General features: G+C 54.3%; 1 protein-coding gene across 1 annotated transcript; it reads left to right on the forward strand.

Annotated features, from left to right (window-relative positions):
* Positions 1 to 9,890: 9,890 nt before the first annotated feature.
* AMPD2 (adenosine monophosphate deaminase 2) lies at positions 9,891 to 21,442 on the forward strand. Its single transcript, XM_036273062.1, has 18 exons — positions 9,891 to 10,233; positions 14,166 to 14,296; positions 14,530 to 14,660; positions 16,056 to 16,124; positions 16,223 to 16,334; positions 16,558 to 16,744; positions 16,989 to 17,130; positions 17,239 to 17,328; positions 17,482 to 17,611; positions 17,754 to 17,948; positions 18,030 to 18,161; positions 18,355 to 18,518; positions 18,806 to 18,932; positions 19,024 to 19,187; positions 19,455 to 19,575; positions 19,855 to 20,028; positions 20,188 to 20,298; positions 20,407 to 21,442. Exons 1-18 carry the CDS (start codon positions 10,143 to 10,145, stop codon positions 20,614 to 20,616), a joined length of 2,481 nt encoding a protein of 826 aa, XP_036128955.1. The 5' UTR covers positions 9,891 to 10,142; the 3' UTR covers positions 20,617 to 21,442.
* The last annotated feature ends 707 nt before the right edge of the window (positions 21,443 to 22,149 follow it).

Genomic DNA, 22,149 nt, shown 5'->3' on the forward strand with positions numbered 1-22,149 from the left:
GAGATAGAAACATTAATGAGAGAGGACACTTATTGGCCGCCTCCTGCATGCCCCCCACTGGGGATCGGGCCCACAAGCTGGGCAAGTGCCCTGACCAGGAATCGAACCGGTGACCTCTTGGTGCATGGGTTGATGCTCAACCAGTGAGCCAGACCAGCCGGGCTCATATGGGCTCTTTTTAAATCTGCTTTGCTGGACTTTCATAAGGAATCTCCAAACTGAACTTTAATTAGCCTCTCAGGGCTAAGAGGTCAAGCCACATAGTTACCATCAGCGCGTTCCTATAATACCTACCAATTCGGGTGCATTACTCAGGTTCTCAAGGTTTCTCAAAATGCCCTGTTCTTCACCCTGGCCAGTTTGGCTCAGTGGTAGAGTGTTGGCCCCGGATCAATGAGTCACTAGTTCGATTCTGGTCAAGGGCACGTACCTTGGTTGTGGTTTATCCCTGGCCCTTGGCTGGAAACAAACCCACGACTTTTTGGTCCGGGGGCCGATGCTCTAACCGCTGAGCCAAACAAGCCAGGGCAATGTGTGTCTTTTTTAAACATGGCATTCCGTCAAAGCCTCATCAAGAGTTTCCAGTGTGTCCTATTATTATAAAGAAAACGGATTTCTATCGATATTGCCATGAAAATAATGATACTCATCCAGAGTCTCCTAACTCCTGGAGGGATTAGGTAGGGAGAAAAATATAAATGTTTCACTATTTCACAAAGGTATAACTTACCAAACTAAATCATAGGTATTTTAAGAGAAAACAAGTTTTTTTATATCTGGAAAACAAGATTAAAAATCAGCAATATTTCCAATAAAAAGTTATAAAAATTATAATCATTCTTAGTTTATTCAGTGCCATAAAATTAATTCTTGTTTATTCTGGTCAACTACCAGCATTTTATGCATTTAGTTATTCCTTAGCGTTCTATAACTCCTCATCTAGTTTAAAGGTATGATCAAAAATTCTTAAAAACCTGTATTTTAAAATAGGCCAGAGTCTTCTCCATAAATCTTTCTGGAAATGAGACATATTTGCAAAAGCATCAGAGTCAACAATGACTACCTGAAATGACAAAATTTAAAATGACATGGTTATAGAGCTGATTATAATGTAGTTGACAAAGAACTTTGCTTTTGTATAACATAACATTTTAAGGTAACAAGAATTACAAATGAGTATTGTTTCAGGACTTTGTATACTTTTGGAGATTATCATACACTCTCCAGTATAATATCCATTTAATAAGAAGAACATATATACACAAGTACAGCCAAATTATTTCCTTAGCTGACAAAGCTTCCTGTGCAATTCAAGCATGTCAAATAGACCTAATTAGTTTAAAACCTTTCCCTTGCAAGGAGAGAAAACACATCCTTTGAGGAGTTCCAAGGGCCATTGGAACAAGCCAAAACTTTCCAGGTTAAGAAAAAGCCTCCTTTTAAATGTTAAACCCTGGGAAGTCTGTCAAACACACTTGCTCAAAAAGATCATATATCATTATGAAACAATATTAAACTATTCATTTACCCAAAGTGACAATAAAAAGGCATCAAACAAAAATACAGGTTAGCAAAACTTTAGTTCTTAGTATTGGGAAGATTGATTTCTTTTTCTTTTTTTAATCCTCACCCGAGGATATTTTTTCAAATATCTTCGGATAGAGTGGGAGGGGGAGAGAGAGAGAGAAACATCAATGTGAGAGAGACACATCGATTGGTTGCCTCCCGCACGACCTTGACCAGGGCTGGGGATGAACTGCAACTGAGATACATGCCCTTGGCTGGAATTGAACCCTCAACTCTTTGGTCCGAGGGCCCACCCTCTAACTGCTGAGCCAAACCGGCCAGGGCTAGATTGTTTTCTTAAGTAATCAAGGACCTGATTAAGACAACAAAACTATTTTATTTATTTATTATTTATTTTTTGTGTGGTACATGCCCCTAGTGGGAACCGAACCCAGGACTCTCTAGTCCACAGTCCGACGCTCAACCGCTGAGCCAAACTGGCCAGGGCAACAAAACTATTTTAAAGAAATGAAGAATTTGTGCTTTCTAGGCAGAATTTTTAAAACATTTCTTCTTGTCTGATTGCTATGGTAGATAGAAATCTTTTCATAATTTTATGTGGTGGAACAAAGACAGAAAAACTTTTTCTTTTTAACAGAGTGAAAAAGACCTAAACTCTACATAAAATTTCCTTTCTCAGGATTCCTTTTCTACAGACCTTCTACAACTTTCTTAGTCTCTCTTACTTTGTCTCTTCTTCTGCATTCAGAAATAACCAACCTCATTGTAGGACAAACCACATTCTTTTAATTCCCTCAAAATATATTTCCATTCCTTAGGCCTTCTATTACTAAAAACATGCCATTTCTTAATTAGAAATCTTAACTCTTAGGAACATCAGTTTCTAGTGTCAACTAAAAGGTAAGCAATTCGTGTTCTTTAAATTGATACACTTATGAACACGATTTTAAAAAACATATTTCCTCATAGTCCAGTTTTTTTTAATGTGGCATAAGACATGTTTACTAGTGGACCCAGATATCTTTGGTTTTTCTATCATAAACAGATAAACCTATTTCAGTAATTAATGTTTCATTATTTTATCTTATTTGGGAATGGTATAGTTATTCAATGAATGTCTATCATTTAATTTAGCTAGCAAAACTTTAAAGTTTTAAATTACCAAAGAGATATATAAAACCATTTAATTACAATATAATTATTGTTAAAGAGTTAACCTAAAAGAAACTTTCTATCCCATTTACATTTATTTAATGTACCTGTTTCTAACAACTAAGTTTAGATTACTTAGGAAAATTTTTATTATACCAAGTTATTTTTCTTGTTGACAATTTTGCAACAGAGATAACATGAACTTATGAGAGTATTTGGGTTCGCCTGTTACTAATTTAAGGTTTGGCTCAGATGACCAAAGCTTTGCATGCTGTAAGAATTTCTTTTTTTTTTTTAATCCTCATCCGAGGACATTTTTCCATTTTTTGTACAGACAGAGTAGGAGGGAGAGAGAGGAAGAGAGAGAGAGAGGGAAACATCGATGTGAAAGGGACACATCGAGTGCCTGCCACCTGCACGGGGACAAACTGCAACCGAGGTATATGCCCTTAGCGGGAACCGAACCCGGGTCTCTCCGGACCGCAGGCCGACGCTCTAACCGCTGAGCCAAACCAGCCAGGGCTGTTTTTTTTTTTTTTTTTATTTTTTTTTTTTTTTTTATCCTCACCCAAGGACATTTTTTTCCCTAAGGACATTTTTTTCCCTTTTTTGTTCAGATAGAGCGGGAGGGAGAGAGAGGAAGAGAGAGAGAGAGAGAGAAACATCGACGTGAAGGGACACATCGAGTGCCTGCCACCCGCACGACCAACCAGGGCCGGGGACAAACCGCAACCGAGGTACATGCCCTTAGCGGAACCGAACCCGGGTCTCTCTGTACCACAGGTCGACGCTCCAACCGCTGAGCCAAACCGGCCAGGGCGCATGCTGTAAGAATTTCTTTAAAGCCACTTTAAAATTGTAACCAATCATAGAATGCCTTCTATTGTCTCAGAGGCCTGGGATCCTCTCCTGCAAGGGTGCGCCCTCAGGTCGATCTGTGGACAAACACAAAGGACAGAGCATGGGAAGGGAGCGCACGATAAAGTTGGAAAGCCAAGCGGGTAAAAGGAGTGGCCTGAGGACGCCTGCATTTCCAGTGGCAGATTTTCACAGAGGAAGATGGCGCTGGGATGGAGCCTGAGCACAGGGTGGCAGCCACCCACCTGTCTGGAGATGGAGGTGGGGGAGGGAAGAAACCTCAGATGCCATTTTACCCGTGTCTGATCCTCTCATTGGGGGCAAACTGCAAAAAGGAGAGGGCTTTTTCCCCTTTCGGGGTAGCGGGCAGCAAACAAGCCATGGCATAAACTCTGACTGGGAACTGAACTGGGGCTGCCACGGTAAGACACCAGATCCAATCTAGTAGAACCCAGGGAGGTGTGGGTTAACGTCTGAATGTTGCCATATGGACTCCTCTCTGGCACTGACAACGGGAGCCCCAACAGGCTACCATTGCTAGCTGCTTTGCCATGTACATGAAGGCCCAGGAGGAGCGTGTGAAGTCCCCCCGGGAACTGCTCAAGGGGCCAGAGGGAAAGAGCAGAGCGTGTCTTCTATGGGGTCACGAGGCTCTCCCAAAGGAGTTTGCTCTGGTCACCAAGAAACATAGTTCCTAAAAGTCAAATTATTTAAATAACAAAAAGAAGCAACATATTTCACTTACACACGTTCATACATTCCTACCCCCACCGAAACATACAATACTTTCAGATTAATCAGCCAGTTCTAGATCAAATTCAAAACCAGTTTCAAGCCCTGGCCGGTTTGGCTCAGCGGTTAGAGTGTCGGCCTGCGGACCAGAGAGTCCCGGGTTCGGTTTCCACTAGGGACACGTACCTTGGTTGTGGTTTGGTCCCCAGCCCTGGTCGGGCTCGTGTGGGAGGCAACCGATCGATGTTTTTCTCTCTTTCTCCCTCCCACTCTGTCTGAAAATAAATGGAAACATATCCTCTGATGCGGATTAAAAAAGAAATAGATTAAGTTCGAGCACAATAGAGGCAGCACAGAGGAAAGAAAGGTCCTCTGAACTGGCTCTTGGCTGTGTTTCCAGGATGGAAACAAAGCAGTCTTTCGTGGGCTTTCTCGAAAAGGTGGGCTTGTGAAACTTTCGAGGAGTGGAATTTAACCTGTAAGGGTGGGGTTACTTCCTCCTTATGTCAGGTTGCTTGGTGCCTCTGCTGTGAGGCCAAGATGGTGGTGTTGCTCATTACTGCCACCCCAGGAAGGTCAGATAGTGGCCAAACCTTGATCAACTGCACAGGTGGAACAGTGGTTTTGACATCTTCTGACCACCTGGTCTCAACTTGGCTTCCTGGCCATCTGGGTATTTTTCCATTCCCAGGCCCAAGTCCCTGTACTGTCTCAATATTAATAAACAACTTAGCAGAGCCAGCTAGAGCTCAGGTGTCCTAGTTCACGGCCCTTATAACCAAATAATTTTGAGTGAAAAAAAGAATCACCAGCCCTGACCGGTTTGTGCAGTGGTTAGAGTATCAGCCAGCGGACCAAGGGGTTGAGAGTTTGATTCCTGGCCAAAGGCACGTGCCTGGGTTGCAGGTTTGATCCCTGGCCCCAGTCAGGGTCGTGTGGGAGGCAACTGGTATATCGCACACATTGATGTTTCTCCCCTTCCACTCTCAAAATATCAATGGAAAAATACAAAAAGAATCACCATTTCCCAATGAATCTGGTCCTGTTTTCTGAGCTAAGGGGAAATCTCAGGATCTGTCTTACACCCAGTGGTAGGAACTTGGGTAAAGTGTTGTCTCAGCTGGCGTGGGAAGAGGGGGAGATGAAGAATGAAGAACTGCCTTCAGGACCTTTCGGGCCAAAGAAAGAGGTAGGGTGAATTCACAGAGAAACAACTTAATGAAAGGAACACTGTGCTCTGCTAGAGAATTCAGAGCTGTTTAACACCTAGCTTCCACCCCGGAGGAAAGACAATGATCCACGCAGCTGTCAGACTAACAAATTCTATACTAGAAGAAGGGAGGGCGTGATTGTAAAGTGAACAGACTTTCAACGGAGAAGCAGAACACAGTAGAAACAAGGGACAGGAAAGAGCACGAGAAAAGGAAGGCATGGAGACACAAGGTACAGAGTGTGCTCAGAGAAGATTGGGAGGTCTGATGTGAGTGGACTGGAGTAAAAGGGTGAAGGTACATGGAGTGGCGGGCTGGGAGATTTGAACAGCAAAGGGAATTTGGGGCTAGCCAGCGAAGGGTCTTGACCAACAAAGTGGCTAAAACTCGTGGAAGACGTGTAAACAAGGACAGATGGGCACAGCTACATGGTGCTATAGACAATGCTGGGTGACTGGGATGGGGGTGGGTGGCTGCTGGGACAAGCTGAGAAACAAGCTGAATAGTTTGGTTCTAGAAGGATCTAGGCATAGAGCATGGTTTGAGACATTGTCCTGGCCAAGGATCTTTTTGAGGCTGCAGATATTCTCTTCCAAGTCTACAATCTGCAGAAAGTGGTCTGGCCTAGGTAGGAAGCGGACATCACAAGTGAGCTCAGTCCAGAGCTCAGAGAAGCAGATCTTAGAAAAATTAAGGAGTGTACCATCAGCGGAGTGGGGGCTGCGGTTCAGGGAGGGTCATTTAAGGAACCATCTGGTGAATAGGCTAGGAGGGGAGGAAGCTGTGTTTAGAGGTAGGGGAAGATCCCAGCGGCAAAAAGACAACACTGAGGCCCCAACATCCATAGGGGATGACTCACTCCTTCATTTCCCAAACTGTGTTTTACATAGACACTGGAACCCCACTGAGATGCTTGCTGGTGGTGTGTAGGTGGGGAGATTGATGCTTAGCTGTAATCAGGGCAGACTTCCTAGCAGGGACAGTGTACCAGATGGTCTGGAAATGGGGAGGGTTACAGGGTGAAGGGTGTGTTGCACGTGGGACTAGGGAGGAGCATGAAGGGACTAGTGAACCAGTTTGCCTGGGTAGGGTGGAGGGCAGGGATTGCAAACTATGGGCTGGTTAGGTAAGTAGGTAGGTAGGTAGGTCTGGATTAAGGGAGAATCCTAAAGAGACCTGGCCCAATGCAAGATACCACCCTGTAAAACTATGTCAAAATTTGCATTTTATCAGAAGATAGTTGACATTCTATGTGGTTATCTGGTGTTGATTTTTAATTTTGAAATGTATTTTTCTATTTATTGTTGGGAGCCCAATGGCTTAAAAATTCCTAAGGGTTCCAAGACCAATTTAGTCTTGGATTAAGACCCAGGAGAGTCTTTTGGGGGTGGGATATGGAGGCTATTAAATATTTTTACAGACTGTTTTTTTCCCCATTCCTTTGATTACTAAAGTAATGAATATGCTCTGTAGACAATTTTTAAAAATGCAGATAACTATAAAGAAGAAATTAATTATAAACCATAATACTACCACTCACAAGTAATTGTTTATCGGCATTTTGATGTGTTTATTTCCTATGCATATATGTCACACAATTAGGGTCATATTGTGTGTACAGATTTTAACATCCATTTTTCACCTTGTGTTACATTGTAAACATTTCCACCTCTGTAAGAAATTCTTCAAGAATAATTTTTAATGGCTGTATTTCAAGGCCTGTACATGACATAATTTGAACATTCCCCTAATGTGGAACCTCTAAGTTGCCATTGCAGTGATCAACCATTACAGTGATCTGTGTAACCGTTACAGTGATCAACGACTCCGTGCGTGTTTTTTCAGCAGTGCTTTTTGGAAGTGCAATTACCTGGAAGTGGGATAACTGAGTTAAAATATATGAATTTTAAAAAGATACTTGAGCCTGGCCGGTGTGGTTCAGTGACTGGGTGTCAATCCATGCATTAGAGGTAGCTGGTTTGATTCCCGATCAGGGCACATGCCCAGGTTGTGGGCCAAATCCCCAGTGGGGGACATGCAGGAGGCAGCCAATTGATGTTCTCTCTCATCCATGTTTCTGTCTCTTCTCCCTCTTCCTCTCTCTCTAAAATCAATAAAGAAAAAAATTAAAAAGATTATTGATCTTATATTACTAAATGGCCTTCAGAAACATGATGTCAATGTTTATGGCCACCAGTAGTATATTTGTGTCTCCCAGCTCACTACACTCTTGCCTGTATTAGGGCTTCTCCCCTTAATCTTTGCTAATTCAGTGGGTGAATGTGGTATTTCCTTGTCCTTTTTTTAGTTTTATTGATTCTTTGTGAGGTGAACCCACCCCATGTTTATGGGGGCCTTTTTTTTTTTTAGTTTGTCCAGCCTGAGGGTCAACAGAGGTGACACCAGATGCAGCCTGGGGAGAGGTGGGGGAGGCAGTTTGGGAAAGAATTTGGCTGTGGGGGTGGTAAGAACTGGGAGGAGCTGGACAAACAGCATTAGTACAACTGGGTGTGGGGGGCAAAGGGCTCCCACAAGGTGGGGAAATCAGAAAAAGACTAATTGCTGCTAATACACTCAATTATGTTCAGTGGAGTCTTAGGGACTTTCCTCAGCAAGTTCCCTTTGAGTAGTATTCTCAGCCATTTGGGAGTGAGGGCGCTGCTTGGGTGGGGTATCTGCAGTCCCCAAAACAGCCCAACTCCACTTCTTTGTAGGCTGCAAGGTCAATCGACCTGTGGGAGTGTTAATAGGGAACCAATGCCAAGGCCAAAGCAATAATACACAAATATTTATGGGGTAGTCACTACAGGCCAGGCACTGTTCCAAGCACTTATATTAGCTCATTTATCCTAACCACCATATAAAGCATGGTCACTTTCTCTCATTTTACAGATGAAAATAGAAGTTCAGCTAAGTTAAGTTACTTTCCCAAAGTCAGTCAGGAAGTAGGTGGAGGAGTCTGGAATTGAACCCAGGCATTCTGGCCACAGAGCCTAAGATCTTAACCAACAAATATAGAAATAAATGTGGGAAGGGGAGCCAGAATGCAGGGCACACCCTGCCTACCTACGCCTGCCAGGAGAAAACAAGACACTCAGAGTGAGAATGCGGGGGTAGGACTTCTGCTAAAAGTGAATCCTGGGACGGTAATAATAGCTGTCTTTCATTGGGCGCTGACTTTGTGCAATAACTCCTTTGAGTGAGGTAGTGCAATTGCCCCATCCCATTTACTGATGAGAAAGCGGACGCACAGAACTTGCAGTAACCCCGCGGGGCAGGCAGCGGAGGGGCAGCAGCCCACGTGGTGCCAGGAAGAGAAAAGATGGCGGGGGCGGGGCCGGCCGGATAGGGGCGGGGCTTGGGGCTGCCGAGACGTGGGACTGCGCCGGCCAGGTTTCGGTGGGCTCGCACCTGTTGCGTAACTACCCCACGATCCAGCTACAGTGGGCCGACCCCGAACTCTCAGAGTGTGCGGAGAGAAGCCCAGGCGAGTTCCCGGCCCCGCTCTGCCGGGAGCACGTGGCCTGCCCGCCTCTCGAGTGCCGGGCTGGGGGTCTTCCAGGCCAGTGCAGCGGCCAAAGTCAGCAAGGGTCCGCCTCCTGCCAGCCGGTAATTTTGAAGGACCTGCCTTACTTCCCCATCTCAGTGCCAGGGCAGGGGCTCTTGGAGTGACTTGGCCGGGGTGACTCCAGCCCCCGTCCCCTCCCTCGCGACCCGGGCCTCCCGGCCGCGCAGACCCCGGCAGACAGCCTCCCCGGTCCCCCTCAGGGCTCGGGCAGCATGGCCTCAGGTGAGTGTGTCCGTACGTGTCTGTGTTGGGGGGAGGGGCTCTGGGACAGAGAAGTGCAGTTCAGGGTGACAAGAGGGTGGGGAGTCTCAGCACAGCCAGCAGACCTAGGGAAGGCGGCCAGCCCCCCTGGGGAGGGCCTGGGAGAGCGGAGCCTGAGTGTGGAAAGAGGGGGAAGAGTCGGAAGACACCAGGGTCTTTTTCCCTGACCCCAGCAAAGCCCCTGCCTTGGCCTCCCTGCCTTCCTAGAAGGTAGCTTTGGCAGGACAGTGGAATTTCCCCCAAACAGGCTCCTCCCTACCAGGCTGGGGTTCTCGGTTCATCCCCATCCTCCCAGAGCTGGGCTACCCGGGGACTGGGGTTCAGAGAGAGAAGAATTCTGAACGGGGACTCTGCCCCAGAGGGGCTGGTGTTCACGGACTGCGCCTGCCCTGAGCCGAATGTGTTCTGAGCTTGGACTGGATTCCTGTTTATTATTATCTTTTTCTCCCAGGCTGGCTGGACCAGCTAGCCTGGACTTTGAGTCCTTGCCTCAGAGCCCTGGCAGGGACCGAGGGCTCCAGGGAGGGTTATGGAGTGCCGGGTGCCGGCCCTTCCCTGTCTTGTCCTCACCTCCACACTCCAGGCCTACGTCACTCCGGGGATGAGGAAGGGAGGGAAGGGAAGGGAGGGATCAAGGGCAGGATGGCGGCCCCCCTCCCGGAGGTTGCCTAGACAACATCAGAAATCGTGGCCGGGGCTTCTTCCGCCGGCGGGGCCTCGGCTTCCTGCATCAGTCACTCCCGCTGGGGGCGGGGCGGAGGAAGGGGTTAGATGTGGCAGAGGCAGGCCCAGCTGGTGCGGCTGACTCCCCCGCCATCACCGCGGCCAGAGCCATGGCATCCTATCCATCCGGCCCAGGCAAACCCAAGGCCAAATATCCCTTTAAGAAGCGTGCCAGCCAGCAGGCCTCCTCTGCAGTACCAGGTGAGTGTATGCATCCTGGCCCAGGCACCGGCTCTGCTCTACCACTTCTCTCGCTGGCCACTGGTCCCCTCAGAGGGAGGCCCCTTCTGCACTCTCTCTGCGGTGATGCTCGCTGTCCAGAGTCCAAGTGACAGCTGGCTAGGGAGGTGGTGTGGAGAGAGAGGGGGGTGGAGGGTGACAGGTTTCCATGCTAGGGACGCTGTCCTCTGTAACGAGGAGTGGGTGTGGGTGTGGGTGAAGCAAGAGGTGTATTTGCACACGTGTCAGCATGCGGATGTGCTAAGATTGTTTGCTTGTGGAGTGTGTGAATGGAGTGGGGGTAGTGGCACTGCCTGTGTGCCACTGGCCACACTGCCGGCGGCTGGGCCTTTGCCAGGCAGGCTCAGGCTGTCTTCCTGAGGCCAGTTTCTCTTTCTAGGACCCCAGATCTCAGATTCCCCTCACTGGGGGTCTGATGTTAGGGCACACTCATTGCTGCTTGGAGTCCCAGGGCTGGGGGTTCAACTGTATGGATCATTTGCTGTGTATGCTCCTTCTTGGTCTATCTTGTGAGCTTCCTCAGAAGTATGGGATGTCCTTGGGCTGGGCTGTATGGGGCTCAGGCTGGGCCTGTTGCCCATCCACTATGCTCCTGCACCTTTGGTTCGGCTTCCACTCTGGTAGGCATCTCTGCACCATTTGGAGCAAACAGTGTGGTGTGGCTGTGCCCAGCTCCCTAAGGGCTCTGCTGCCTGGGTTTGTGCTTGCTGAGGGATATCTATCTGCCATTTGCTGTCCCCAGGCCTGTGGCTAAGGAAAGACCACCCCCACTTTGGTGACTAGCTTGAGCCATCTCCCCCCACACCCCCACCCTCAGCAGCTATACCTGTAGCCTGGCCATCCACCTTCTGTGTTTTTTTATGACTCTGAAGATGCTGGCCTGGCCTGTACTGTCCTGAGGGTTGTCTGTGTTCTCTGTGCTCAGGTCTGTACAGTCCAGAGAGTGTGACCCCTGGGGCTAGATCTGTATACTTTGGGGTGGTCACATGGGGGAGCATCTGCTACTGGTTGGTCAAAGCCTTGGGCACCTCTCTGCCTACTGAGGTAATCCTTGCAGTGAGTGAGGGGGTTCCTGGTTAAGAGGGCAGACAGGATGGCAAGAATCTTGGAGTGGGAGTGGCTGGCTTTTGGTTGGCTCCGCCACCCTCATGAGAGCATGTGTGTTGTGTGGTGCTATGCACAGACCCTGGGAGAAGGGACCAGCAGGCAGCTGGGTCTTCCAGGCCTGGCCTCATGGAGTGTGGAGGTCACTGTCTGTCACCTCCAGTGGACTCAGGCCGCCCAATGCAGTGGCCTGGCAGGCCTAAGGGGTGGCTCTGGCTGCTGGAACCCGTCCTGGTCACCCAGCATTTCTGTGGAGGCCCTGGGCCACCCTGCTAGGAGATGAGGCTGAGATTGGTGCCTTTGACTCAGCTCCTGCTGACCCCTTACAGACCACCCCTGGGGGGTTGTGGTTGGCCTTCCCTGGAGGAGGTTAGAAGTGGGAAGTTGTGTAGGGTCAGAGTTCTTGGGCAGGCAGGGACCTTAGGCTCTGTCTTACATCCTGGGCGTAGAGCAGGTACCCATCTTTCCTCCTCTTCCTGCTCTGCCCTCTTCCAAGTTAGAGACAGTGTTACCCCCCACCCCCATCTCCACCCCTGCCAAGTTCTGTTCCCTTGTCATTCACTGCTCAGTAGCCTTGGCTTGTGCTGGGCCCAAGCACCTCCACCCTCCCCAGTGGGTGGGACTGCGTGTGGGACGTGTTTGGAGGGTTCCAAGAGTTCATAATCGCAGATTATGGTGTTTTACAGAATACTTACAGAGCCGTATCTCTGTGAGCCTTATGGCAGCTGTGGCTAGACAGGACATGACCCACTTATCACCCCATTATAAACGGGACTTGAAGCCTCCAGTAGGTAGAGACTTGAGAGTAAGTGGGAACAGAGTCAGACTCAAGTTTTCCAAATTCTAGTACCCCTTCTCCCAAACCTCTCTCTTCTCCTGGGCAATTTGTCCCCAACGATAGTCTTAGAACAGGGGGTTGGAGGTCTAGGGTTCCATGAACCAGCCCTGTAGGCATCAGGGAGGCTCAGTGACCGTTCCTACCTGGACTGAGCTACTTTCCCGGCTGCCAGCCAGCTCCTTCCCCAGGCAGAGGCCCTGTCTCTCCCAAGGGACCCCATAGACTGGGCCCCAGAGGTCAGTGGTAAGGAAAACAAAGCCACTAGGCAGAGGAGGCGCGTCTGGGGCTGCTGGGTGTGGAGATGAGGGCTGCTTGCCCCCTTTCTTTGCCCCCCTCTTCCTTTGGGCAGCCAGGTCCTACTCACTCACTGTACCCCAGAGCAGTACATTTGAAGATGACTTGGTCCCTCCCTGCCAGCCTCTTCTGCCCATATCAGCCCACCCTGCTCCTCCCCCTTGGGGGCCCCACTTTGGGCTGCACCCTGGCACTGTAGAGGTTAAGGCCCAGTTCCGTTCTAGGGTTGCTCTTATCCCCAAACTTCGATTCTCCTTCCCTTGATTTCTGGGCTCCCCTGAGCTCCCCCAGCCCACTGCTCACCGGCATTCCAGGGTCTCCCCTGCATGCAGCTGCACTTGGTACAGCCCGTGCCGGCCCCTGAGCTGTCCTGGGGGACTGGCTGCAGCTCCACTCAGCAAACAGGCGGGCAAGGGGCACAGGGCTGCTGGCCACTCAGCAGACAGACAGGCAAGGGGCACAGGGCCGCTGGCCTGTGCTGTCTGAACTCTGAAGGTAGGACCCAGGCAGGCATGAGGATGAGTGGGTGCTGGGTCCTGGATCTGGAGCAGGCACCTCCCCTTCCCTTTGTCCAGCTTTGGGACCCAACTCTGGGGCATCGGGGAGTGGGCCTAGAGACTTTTAAGTTGCTTTACCTGGGCAGAGCCTCCAGTCAGTCCCTCAGCCATGGTACGGAGAGGGAAGGGGAGTGTTGGAGAAGAGGACCCCCCAGCTGTCTGGGAGAGCCCAGTTGGGTGTGAAGAGCTTCCTGCTGGGAGGATAGGGGTGCTGAGCCCAGGGAGGGTCCTTTAGGTGGGCTGGGAGCTCAGGCAGCCCCTCTAGACTAGCAGTTTCAAGGCCTTTCTTGCCAGCCTCCTGGTGGTGCAGCTGAGTTCTGCCTCAGTGAGGAGAGACCCTGGTCTCTGACACCCCCTTCCCCAGGCCCTTCCTGGGGCCTCTGGCCCAGATCCCGGGACCTCTGAGTGGCGCAGACTGTTTGTGGCAGCTCCCTTTAGAGGGGCAGCCAGCAGTGGGAGGGGCAGGCTGGGGCCAGGCCACGTCTTGGCAGCCCTGGGGTCCTGGGGGAGAGGGCAGGCCTCCGGGGAGGTGACAGGGTTCCTGCTGCCAACCAGGTCCTCCATGTCCCACCTCCTCTTCCCTTGAGGGCTGGTCCCTAGATCAGAGCTGAGTGGCAGCTGTGGCTTTCGTGCTCTGTCTGTCTGGGACATTGGGTGTGGGCCCTGGCCCTCTGAGAAGAGGATGTGCAGTCCAGGGGCAGGTCTGATCCTGGCCTGCCTACCCTGGAGGCTGCAGGCTGGCATTGCTGTGGCTACCAGGTCCTTGTCGTGCCGGAGGTACTCACATGGAGGTTGTCGTGGTCTGAGGGAGGGCCCCTAGTCCAGGATTCAGATTCTGATTCCTGGAGTGAATGAATCACTTGTTCTAGGAGCAGACTTGGGACTCCCACCCCCAAGCCTGGAGGGGTGAGGGGTCCCCGTGCTGACTGTGAAGGTGAGGTCCTTTGGGAGACACAGGCTCACTCCTCAGCCTCTCAGAAGGGATTACCCACTTTCCAGGTGCTGGCCTCTCTCTGGGGCTGGCCTGGGTGGGCAGGGGCCCAGGGCTTCCAGTGCACCCGGTCCTGCCCTCTTTGACCCTGGTGTCACTGTCTCCACAGAGGCTCGGGGTGGGCTGGGGGCCCCTCCGCTGCAGTCTGCCCGATCCCTGCCAGGCCCTGCCCCCTGCCTCAAGCACTTCCCGCTCGACCTGCGCACGTCTATGGATGGCAAATGCAAGGAGATAGCGGAGGTATTGCCTGGCACCTCACCCTGTGTTCCCCATGCTGTCCCCGTGCCCTGTCTCTGCTCCCCGTCCCCTGACTTCATGCTTGGCTGTTCCCTGACCCTTAGCCTCTCCCTGGTACCCCAGCTCCTGCCGCCCTCACCTCCTCCCCAGACTTTGCAAGGGAGGGCCCAGGCCTGAGGGCCAGGCCACACTGAGCCTTCCCTGAGCTTCCCCTCCTCCTTCCCTCCTGCCACCAGGAGCTGTTCAGCCGCTCCCTGGCTGAGAGCGAGCTCCGCAGTGCCCCGTATGAGTTCCCCGAGGAGAGCCCCATTGAGCAGCTGGAGGAACGGAGGCAGCGCCTGGAGCGGCAGATCAGCCAGGATGTCAAGTGAGCCCTGGGCCTGGAGCCCTGCCATAGGCAGCCATTGGGTCGGGGGCACCGCCAGGCAGCTGTGTGTGTATGTGGGGGGGGAGGGCACAGCCAGGCAGCTGTGTGTGTGTGTGTGGGGCACAGCCAGGCAGCTGTGTGTGTGTGGGGGGGGCACAGCCAGGCAGCTGTGTGTGTGTGTGTGGGGGGGCACAGCCAGGCAGCTGTGTGTGTGTGTGGGGGGGGCACCACCAGGCAGCAGTGTGTGTGTGTGGGGGGGCACCGCCAGGCAGCTGTGTGTGTCTGTGTGTGGGGGCACAGCCAGGCAGCTGTGTGTATGTGGGGGGCACATCCAGGCAGCTGTGTGTGTGGGGGAGGTGGGGCACAGCCAGACAGCTGTGTGTGTGTGGGGGGGTGGCACAGCCAGGCAGCTGTGTGTGTGTGTGGGGGGGGCACAGCCAGGCAGCTGTGTGTGTGTGTGTGTGGGGGGGGCACAGCCAGGCAGCTGTGTGTATGTGGGGGGCACAGCCAGGCAGCTGTGTGTGTGTGTGGGGGGGGGCACCGCCAGGCAGCTGTGTGTGTGTGTGTGGGGGGGCACAGCCAGGCAGCTGTGTGTATGTGGGGGGCACAGCCAGGCAGCTGTGTGTGTGGGGGGGGCGCCGCCAGGCAGCTGTGTGTGTCTGTGTGTGGGGGCACAGCCAGGCAGCTGTGTGTGTGTGTGTGGGGCACAGCCAGGCAGCTGTGTGTGTGTGTGGGGGGGGGCACAGCCAGGCAGCTGTGTGTATGTGTGGGGGCACAGCCAGGCAGCTGTGTGTGTGTGTGTGGGGGCACAGCCAGGCAGCTGTGTGTGTGTGGGGGGGGGCACAGCCAGGCAGCTGTGTGTGTGTGTGGGGGGCACAGCCAGGCAGCTGTGTGTGTGTTTGTGGGGGGCACAGCCAGGCAGCTGTGTGTATGTGTGGGGGCACAGCCAGGCAGCTGTGTGTGTGTGTGTGTGTGGGGGCACAGCCAGGCAGCTGTGTGTGTGTGTGTTGGGGGGGTGCACAGGGTAGTCTGCCTGTTCACCATCTTTGTCTCCACTGGATGCTTTCAGAGCTCCACCTTTGTTCCTCTCCTACCCCTTCCCCATTGGAGGCCCATGGGGAGGCAGCACAGGGCAGTGGGGTGAAGTGCAGGCCTTGGGGTCAGCCTACTGGCTTCTGGTGCTGTCTTCTGCCACCAGTATAGCCTGGAACATGGCGCTTAATGTCTGGGTGTGCTCATCTCTAGCGCGGGGCAACAACAGCACCCACAGTGCGGGTTCTACAGCCCCGTGAGGACCACGGTGACAGCATACACATAGCACCTAATTCGCGGCAGGGACCTGGGAGCAAGGGCCCTCCCTGGTCATCTGCCACCCTTTCATCCTCTCGCCTCTAGGCTGGAGCCAGACATCCTGCTTCGGGCCAAGCAAGATTTCCTGAAGACAGACAGTGACTCGGACCTCCAGTGAGGAGGCCAGAGGGGTGCGGGGACACTGGGGACATGTGGCTGGGGCCTGACCCACTGCCGGTTCCAGCCCCTTTCTTGTACCTCCCTCCTGGTAGGCTCTACAAGGAGCAGGGCGAGGGGCAAGGGGACCGGGGCCTGCGAGAGCGCGACGTCGTGCTGGAACGGGAATTTCAGCGTGTCTCCATCTCCGGGGAGGAGAAGTGTGGGGTGAGTGGGCAGGGCTGTGGGTCTCTGTGGGCTTCCTTCGTTTGAGGAGCTGGGGCTGAGTCTAGAGAGGGCATTTGTTTCTCTGGAAGCTTCGGGAGCTAGTTGATATGCTGGGAGCAGAAAGGTGTGAGTGTTTCTGAGGTCAAGGCCTCAGGGGACAGGTGAGAGTGAGCCTAGCCTGGGTCTGAGACCAAGGACAGTGATCACACGTCCTCGCCTGTAGGTGCCATTCACAGACCTGCTGGACGCAGCGAAGAGTGTGGTGCGGGCCCTCTTCATCCGGGAGAAGTACATGGCGCTGTCTCTGCAGAGCTTCTGCCCCACCACCCGCCGGTACCTGCAGCAGCTGGCCGAGAAGCCTCTGGAGACGCGGACCTACGAGCAGGGCCCCGACACCCCTGTGTCCGCTGGTGGGACTCCCACCCCTGCCTAGCTCCAAGTGTCCTGTGTCCCAGGCTCCCTGAGCTTGGAGCCCAGGAACCTCTGCCCTGCCTGCTTCTTCCCACACCCAGCCTCCTGGTGTGGGGTTGGAGGCAGGGGCAGGATCCATCCTGCCAGGGCCTTGATGTCTCCCCCTCTGGGGGCCTCTGGGCTGGGCAGTGCATGGTGGCCCTGAAGATCCCTGACCCTGGCTCCATTCTCTCCGCCCTGCAGACGCCCCGGTGCACCCCCCGGCGCTGGAGCAGCACCCGTATGAGCACTGTGAGCCCAGCACCATGCCTGGGGACCTGGGCTTGGGTCTGCGCATGGTGCGCGGCGTAGTGCACGTCTACACCCGCAGGGAGCCCGATGAGCAGTAAGAGGGGGTGCAGTGTGCTGGGGGGGAGCTGTGGGGGCACTGCATCGGCTGGGGGGCCTGCAGGGCTGGTTTGCTCTCCTCACCCAAGCTCCCCCCACATGCCAGTTGCTCCGAGGTGGAGCTGCCGTACCCTGACCTGCAGGAGTTTGTGGCTGATGTCAATGTGCTGATGGCCCTGATTATCAATGGCCCCATGTGAGTCCCCACCAGTCCCGCCCCATCCCTGTCAATAGTCTCCCACTTCAAAGTCACCGGTCCTAGACTTCTCCACTGTCTGCTGCCCCCTTGGCAGCCTCAACTCTGCATCCTCCCAGATGCCTGAGCCCTGCCTGGTTCTCATCCTGCCAGAAAGTCGTTCTGCTACCGCCGGCTGCAGTACCTGAGCTCCAAGTTCCAGATGCACGTGCTGCTCAACGAGATGAAGGAGCTGGCTGCCCAGAAGAAGGTGCCGCACCGAGATTTCTACAACATCCGAAAGGTGGGTTGTCACCTGGGGCTGGGCCTGCACCTCTGCCCAGCCTGTTCCCACCCAGCACCAGGTAGGAGAGGACTCTCCATCCCGCTGCTGGCCCTGGACCTTCCTGGCCTTGCTGGACCCAGCAGCCCCTGTTCCATCCCAGGTGGACACGCACATCCATGCCTCGTCCTGCATGAACCAGAAGCATCTCCTGCGCTTCATCAAGCGGGCGATGAAGCGGCACCTGGAGGAGATCGTGCACGTGGAGCAGGGCCGCGAGCAGACACTGCGGGAGGTCTTCCAGAGCATGAACCTCACCGCCTATGACCTGAGTGTGGACACGCTCGACATGCACGCGGTCTGTCCCAGCGGCGGGCGCTGAGGGGCGGCGTCAGCCTACAGGCTAGGGGTCAGGGGTTGACTTGCTCATCTCCCCCAGGACAGGAACACCTTTCATCGATTTGACAAGTTCAATGCCAAATACAACCCTATCGGGGAGTCTGTGCTCCGAGAGATCTTCATCAAGACGGATAACAGGGTTTCTGGGAAGTACTTTGCTCACATCATCAAGGTGAGGACGTGTGGCTGCCAGGGCCCAGATATGGGGACAGCCCTCCCTCTGCCTCAGCGAGAGCCTGGGTATCTGGGGGTTCCACAGTGTGTGGGCAGGGTAGGTCAGAGGTAGGAGGAGGTAGTAGTAGTGGGTACAAACACAGGGCCCTCTGGGAAGCCCAGTATGACAGTTGCCCTGTGCACGTCTCTAGGAGGTGATGTCGGACCTGGAAGAGAGCAAATACCAGAACGCGGAGCTGCGGCTCTCCATCTATGGGCGCTCGAGGGACGAGTGGGACAAGCTGGCACGCTGGGCTGTCATGCACCGCGTGCACTCCCCCAACGTGCGCTGGCTCGTGCAGGTGCCCCGTCTCTTGTGAGTGTCTTTGGGAGTGGGAGCAAATATGGGGGACAGAGTTCAAGGGGCAAGGGCCTTCCTCCTGCCCTCCTGGGTTGGCTGACTGTCTCCTGTCCCAGCTGAGTCCTCTCAGTAGGAGGAGGACTCTTCCTGGTTCCACTCGTGGTCTCTCCAGCCTGGCCCACCCAGTACGGTTCACAAGTGCTTCTGTGATCTCGGGCCAAGCTCCGACCCTTCCTGACCTGCTGGTGTCTTCACACTGGCCCTGACCTGCATGCGCCTGTGTGCCCATGTCTCACCTGCAGTGATGTGTACCGTACCAAGGGCCAGCTGGCGAACTTTCAGGAGATGCTGGAGAACATCTTCCTGCCACTGTTCGAGGCCACTGTGCACCCTGCCAGCCACCCAGAGCTGCACCTCTTCTTGGAGCATGTGAGGGGGCGGTACACAGCTGGGTGTGGGGGAGACGGCCTGCCTCAGGCCCTCTGGCAGCTCCGGGCCTGACCCCAGGGTCCTGTGCCAGGTGGATGGCTTTGACAGTGTGGATGATGAGTCCAAGCCCGAGAACCATGTCTTCAACCTGGAGAGCCCCCTCCCTGAGGCTTGGGTGGAGGAGGACAACCCACCCTACGCCTACTACCTGTACTACACCTTTGCCAACATGGCCATGCTGAACCACCTGCGCAGGTGTGGGCTCTGCCGGGGCCACAGCTCTGCTTGCCCTGTCGTCTCTCCCTCACCCACAGGCCTGCCCTGGGCTGGGCCCACTAAACACTGGCCCACCTCTTCCCCACCCGTGGACCTGATGGTTGTTTCTCTTCCCTTGGGGCTCCATGGCTCTCACCTCTCGGCCAATATTCTATCCCTGCCCCCTCTCCCAGGCCCACACAGTCTCAGGGTGGGGTCTTGGAAGCCCATTGAGCTGGGGAGCTGACATGGTCTTCATGCCCCCAGGCAGAGGGGCTTCCACACGTTTGTGCTGCGGCCGCACTGCGGGGAGGCTGGGCCCATCCACCACCTGGTGTCGGCCTACATGCTGGCTGAGAACATCTCACATGGGCTGCTTCTGCGCAAGGTCAGGTCTGCACCCCCAGCCTCCCTCCCAGTTGGTCCCCTTCCTCCCGACCCTTTGGGCCCCTTCAGCAGCTGACCTTCCTCAACAGCCCATCTGGACTACTCCACGCCCCAGCCTCCACACAGATCCGGGCTTGGAGCCTGCTGAAACTGACCCTCCACAGATCAGACCCAGCTGGGACTCCCTGCAACACGACTGTTGCCTGTATCCCCCAGAACCAAGTACGCTGTCCCGCCCCGAGGCCACCTGACCGGCTCTCCCTCCCTGTCCCCTGCACAGGCCCCGGTCCTGCAGTACCTGTATTACCTGGCCCAGATTGGCATCGCCATGTCCCCACTCAGCAACAACAGCCTCTTCCTCAGCTATCACCGGAACCCACTGCCCGAGTACCTGTCCCGCGGCCTCATGGTCTCATTGTCCACCGATGACCCCTTGCAATTCCACTTCACCAAGGTCAGAATTTAGGGCCACAGGCCAGGACACCCCAGCACTGGGGTCTCAGGACTGGTGCTGCCCCCTGCTGGTGGAGTGCAGCATGACAGGGTGAATCCCCGGGAAGGGATGTTGCCACATGGCCTGGTACACCTGCCTGAGGGAACCTGGCCCCTGCAGGAGCCGCTGATGGAGGAATACAGCATCGCCACCCAGGTGTGGAAGCTCAGCTCCTGTGACATGTGTGAGCTGGCCCGCAACAGTGTGCTCATGAGCGGCTTCTCCCACAAGGTACCACCCCCTCTCCCTCCCTGCCTGTGTACTGGGAAGGTCCCAGGGTCCTGGGGCATGACCCTTCAGAGCCAGCTGCAACCTGCCCCATCCCCCCTCACCCTGCAGGTGAAGAGCCACTGGCTGGGACCCAACTACACCAAAGAGGGCCCCGAGGGCAATGACATCCGCCGCACCAACGTGCCAGACATCCGTGTGGGCTACCGCCACGAGACCCTGTGTCAGGAGCTGGCGCTCATCACACAGGCTGTCCAGAGTGAGATGCTGGAGACCATCCCGGAGGAGCCAGGTCTCACCATGAGCCCCGGGCCTCAGTGAGCCTGGCCACACGGTGCCCCCACATCACCCTGCCCATGTTTTGTCCTTGGACCCCTACCATCCTCTTGTGGTCTCTGCATGTGTCCATTCTTCTTTGTTCTGCCCTGCATGTCTCCGACCTCTGTCTGTCTCTGTGCCTCCCCAGTGAAAGCAGGGCCCAGGATGTGCTCTACCCTTTCCTGGCTCAGGTGGCACCCGATGGCCCAAGTTTGAGAGCTGCCCTGTTGGTGGCCCTGTCCTAAGATCCTGAAACCTGGCTAGAAATGGTTGTGGGGGGCTGGCCCCTCCAGCCTTTGAGGCCTGCCTGGGCAAGTCTGAACTTTGGCCAGGGATTTGTTTAGGCCCCTGTCTTGTTTACGTGGCTGAAGTGCCAGGTGGAGCCTGTACACATCTGCTGTGGGCACGGGGCTGCTGGGGGTCTGTGGGGTCTGCCGCTCTGGTGGGCGGAGCCGGGCTGACAGCAGGCGGAGCCCTGGTATCCGGGACTTGGGCCTGGGAGGTATTGGACTACGGCCTCTGCCGAGTCAGTGCCCAGCACCCTTCTCCGCCTTCCTCAGGTCCATGTGCTCTGGTGTCCACTTCCTGTGCCTCTGTTGGGGGTGGGGCAGCCGCACTGTGCCATGTCTGGGGCCACTATAGCTGGAGGGTCCTGGGTCTGCCACCAGCCCAGGGCATGGTATCCCCAATGTGGTCACTATAGTTTTGACCAGACCTGGATCCTGGTTGGTCCCCTGTGTTTTTTGGACCGAGGCCTTTGCTGTGAAATGCAGTGTTTCATACAATACCATCTTCCCTAGTGCATGACAAATAAAGATTATTTAAGTAATGAGGCAGATGGGCTCTCTGTTGGGAGAGGGACAGCTGAGTTGGGGGTGGCTGAGGTGGGGGCCAGGAGCACTTTGGGTGGAGGGACAGTGAATTCTGAGGGGTGCGACTAGGCTTGGCTTGTTTACGTGGCTGAAGTGCAAGGTGGAGCCTGTCTGTACACATCTGCTGTGGGCACGGGGCTGCTGGGGGTCTGTGGGGCTCCGCCACTCTGGTGGGCAGAGCTGGGCTGAGTGCTTGTACACGTGGAGGCTGTGGGAGGGAGAAGAGGCCCCCTGGGGGCTCATGTGCTGTCCCCATGCCCTCATCCAGCCTGCCCCGCTGAAGGGGACACTCCCATCTACTCCCCGCCTGGGAGATGTGGGAGTATGCACTTACCAGCAGACCTAGGCCCGTGGTCCTCAAACAGTGGACGTCTGCATTTTCTGGGGAACTTGTTTAAAATCCATTTCCAGGTCCCACCCCCGGATTCCGAGTCAGTGAATGGAAGATGTTGCGTCGAAATCTAACCAACTTGAGTTTGTTCCATGTTTAATACACAATTTCTGGAGCACCTCCAAGGAGGAAAGTAGAGTTCCCTGTGCCATGCAGGGTCCTGGGTTGGCACTGAGAAGCCTGTAGCTGCTGCTGCTGCTGAGTGGGGTGAATGACAGGCGGGCTGCTTCGGAAGCAATTAGCCCTAGAACACCGTGAGCCTGAGTAATTGAG

Source organism: Molossus molossus, unplaced genomic scaffold, assembly GCF_014108415.1.
Source record: "Molossus molossus isolate mMolMol1 unplaced genomic scaffold, mMolMol1.p scaffold_m16_p_20, whole genome shotgun sequence".
NCBI lineage: Eukaryota > Metazoa > Chordata > Mammalia > Chiroptera > Molossidae > Molossus > Molossus molossus.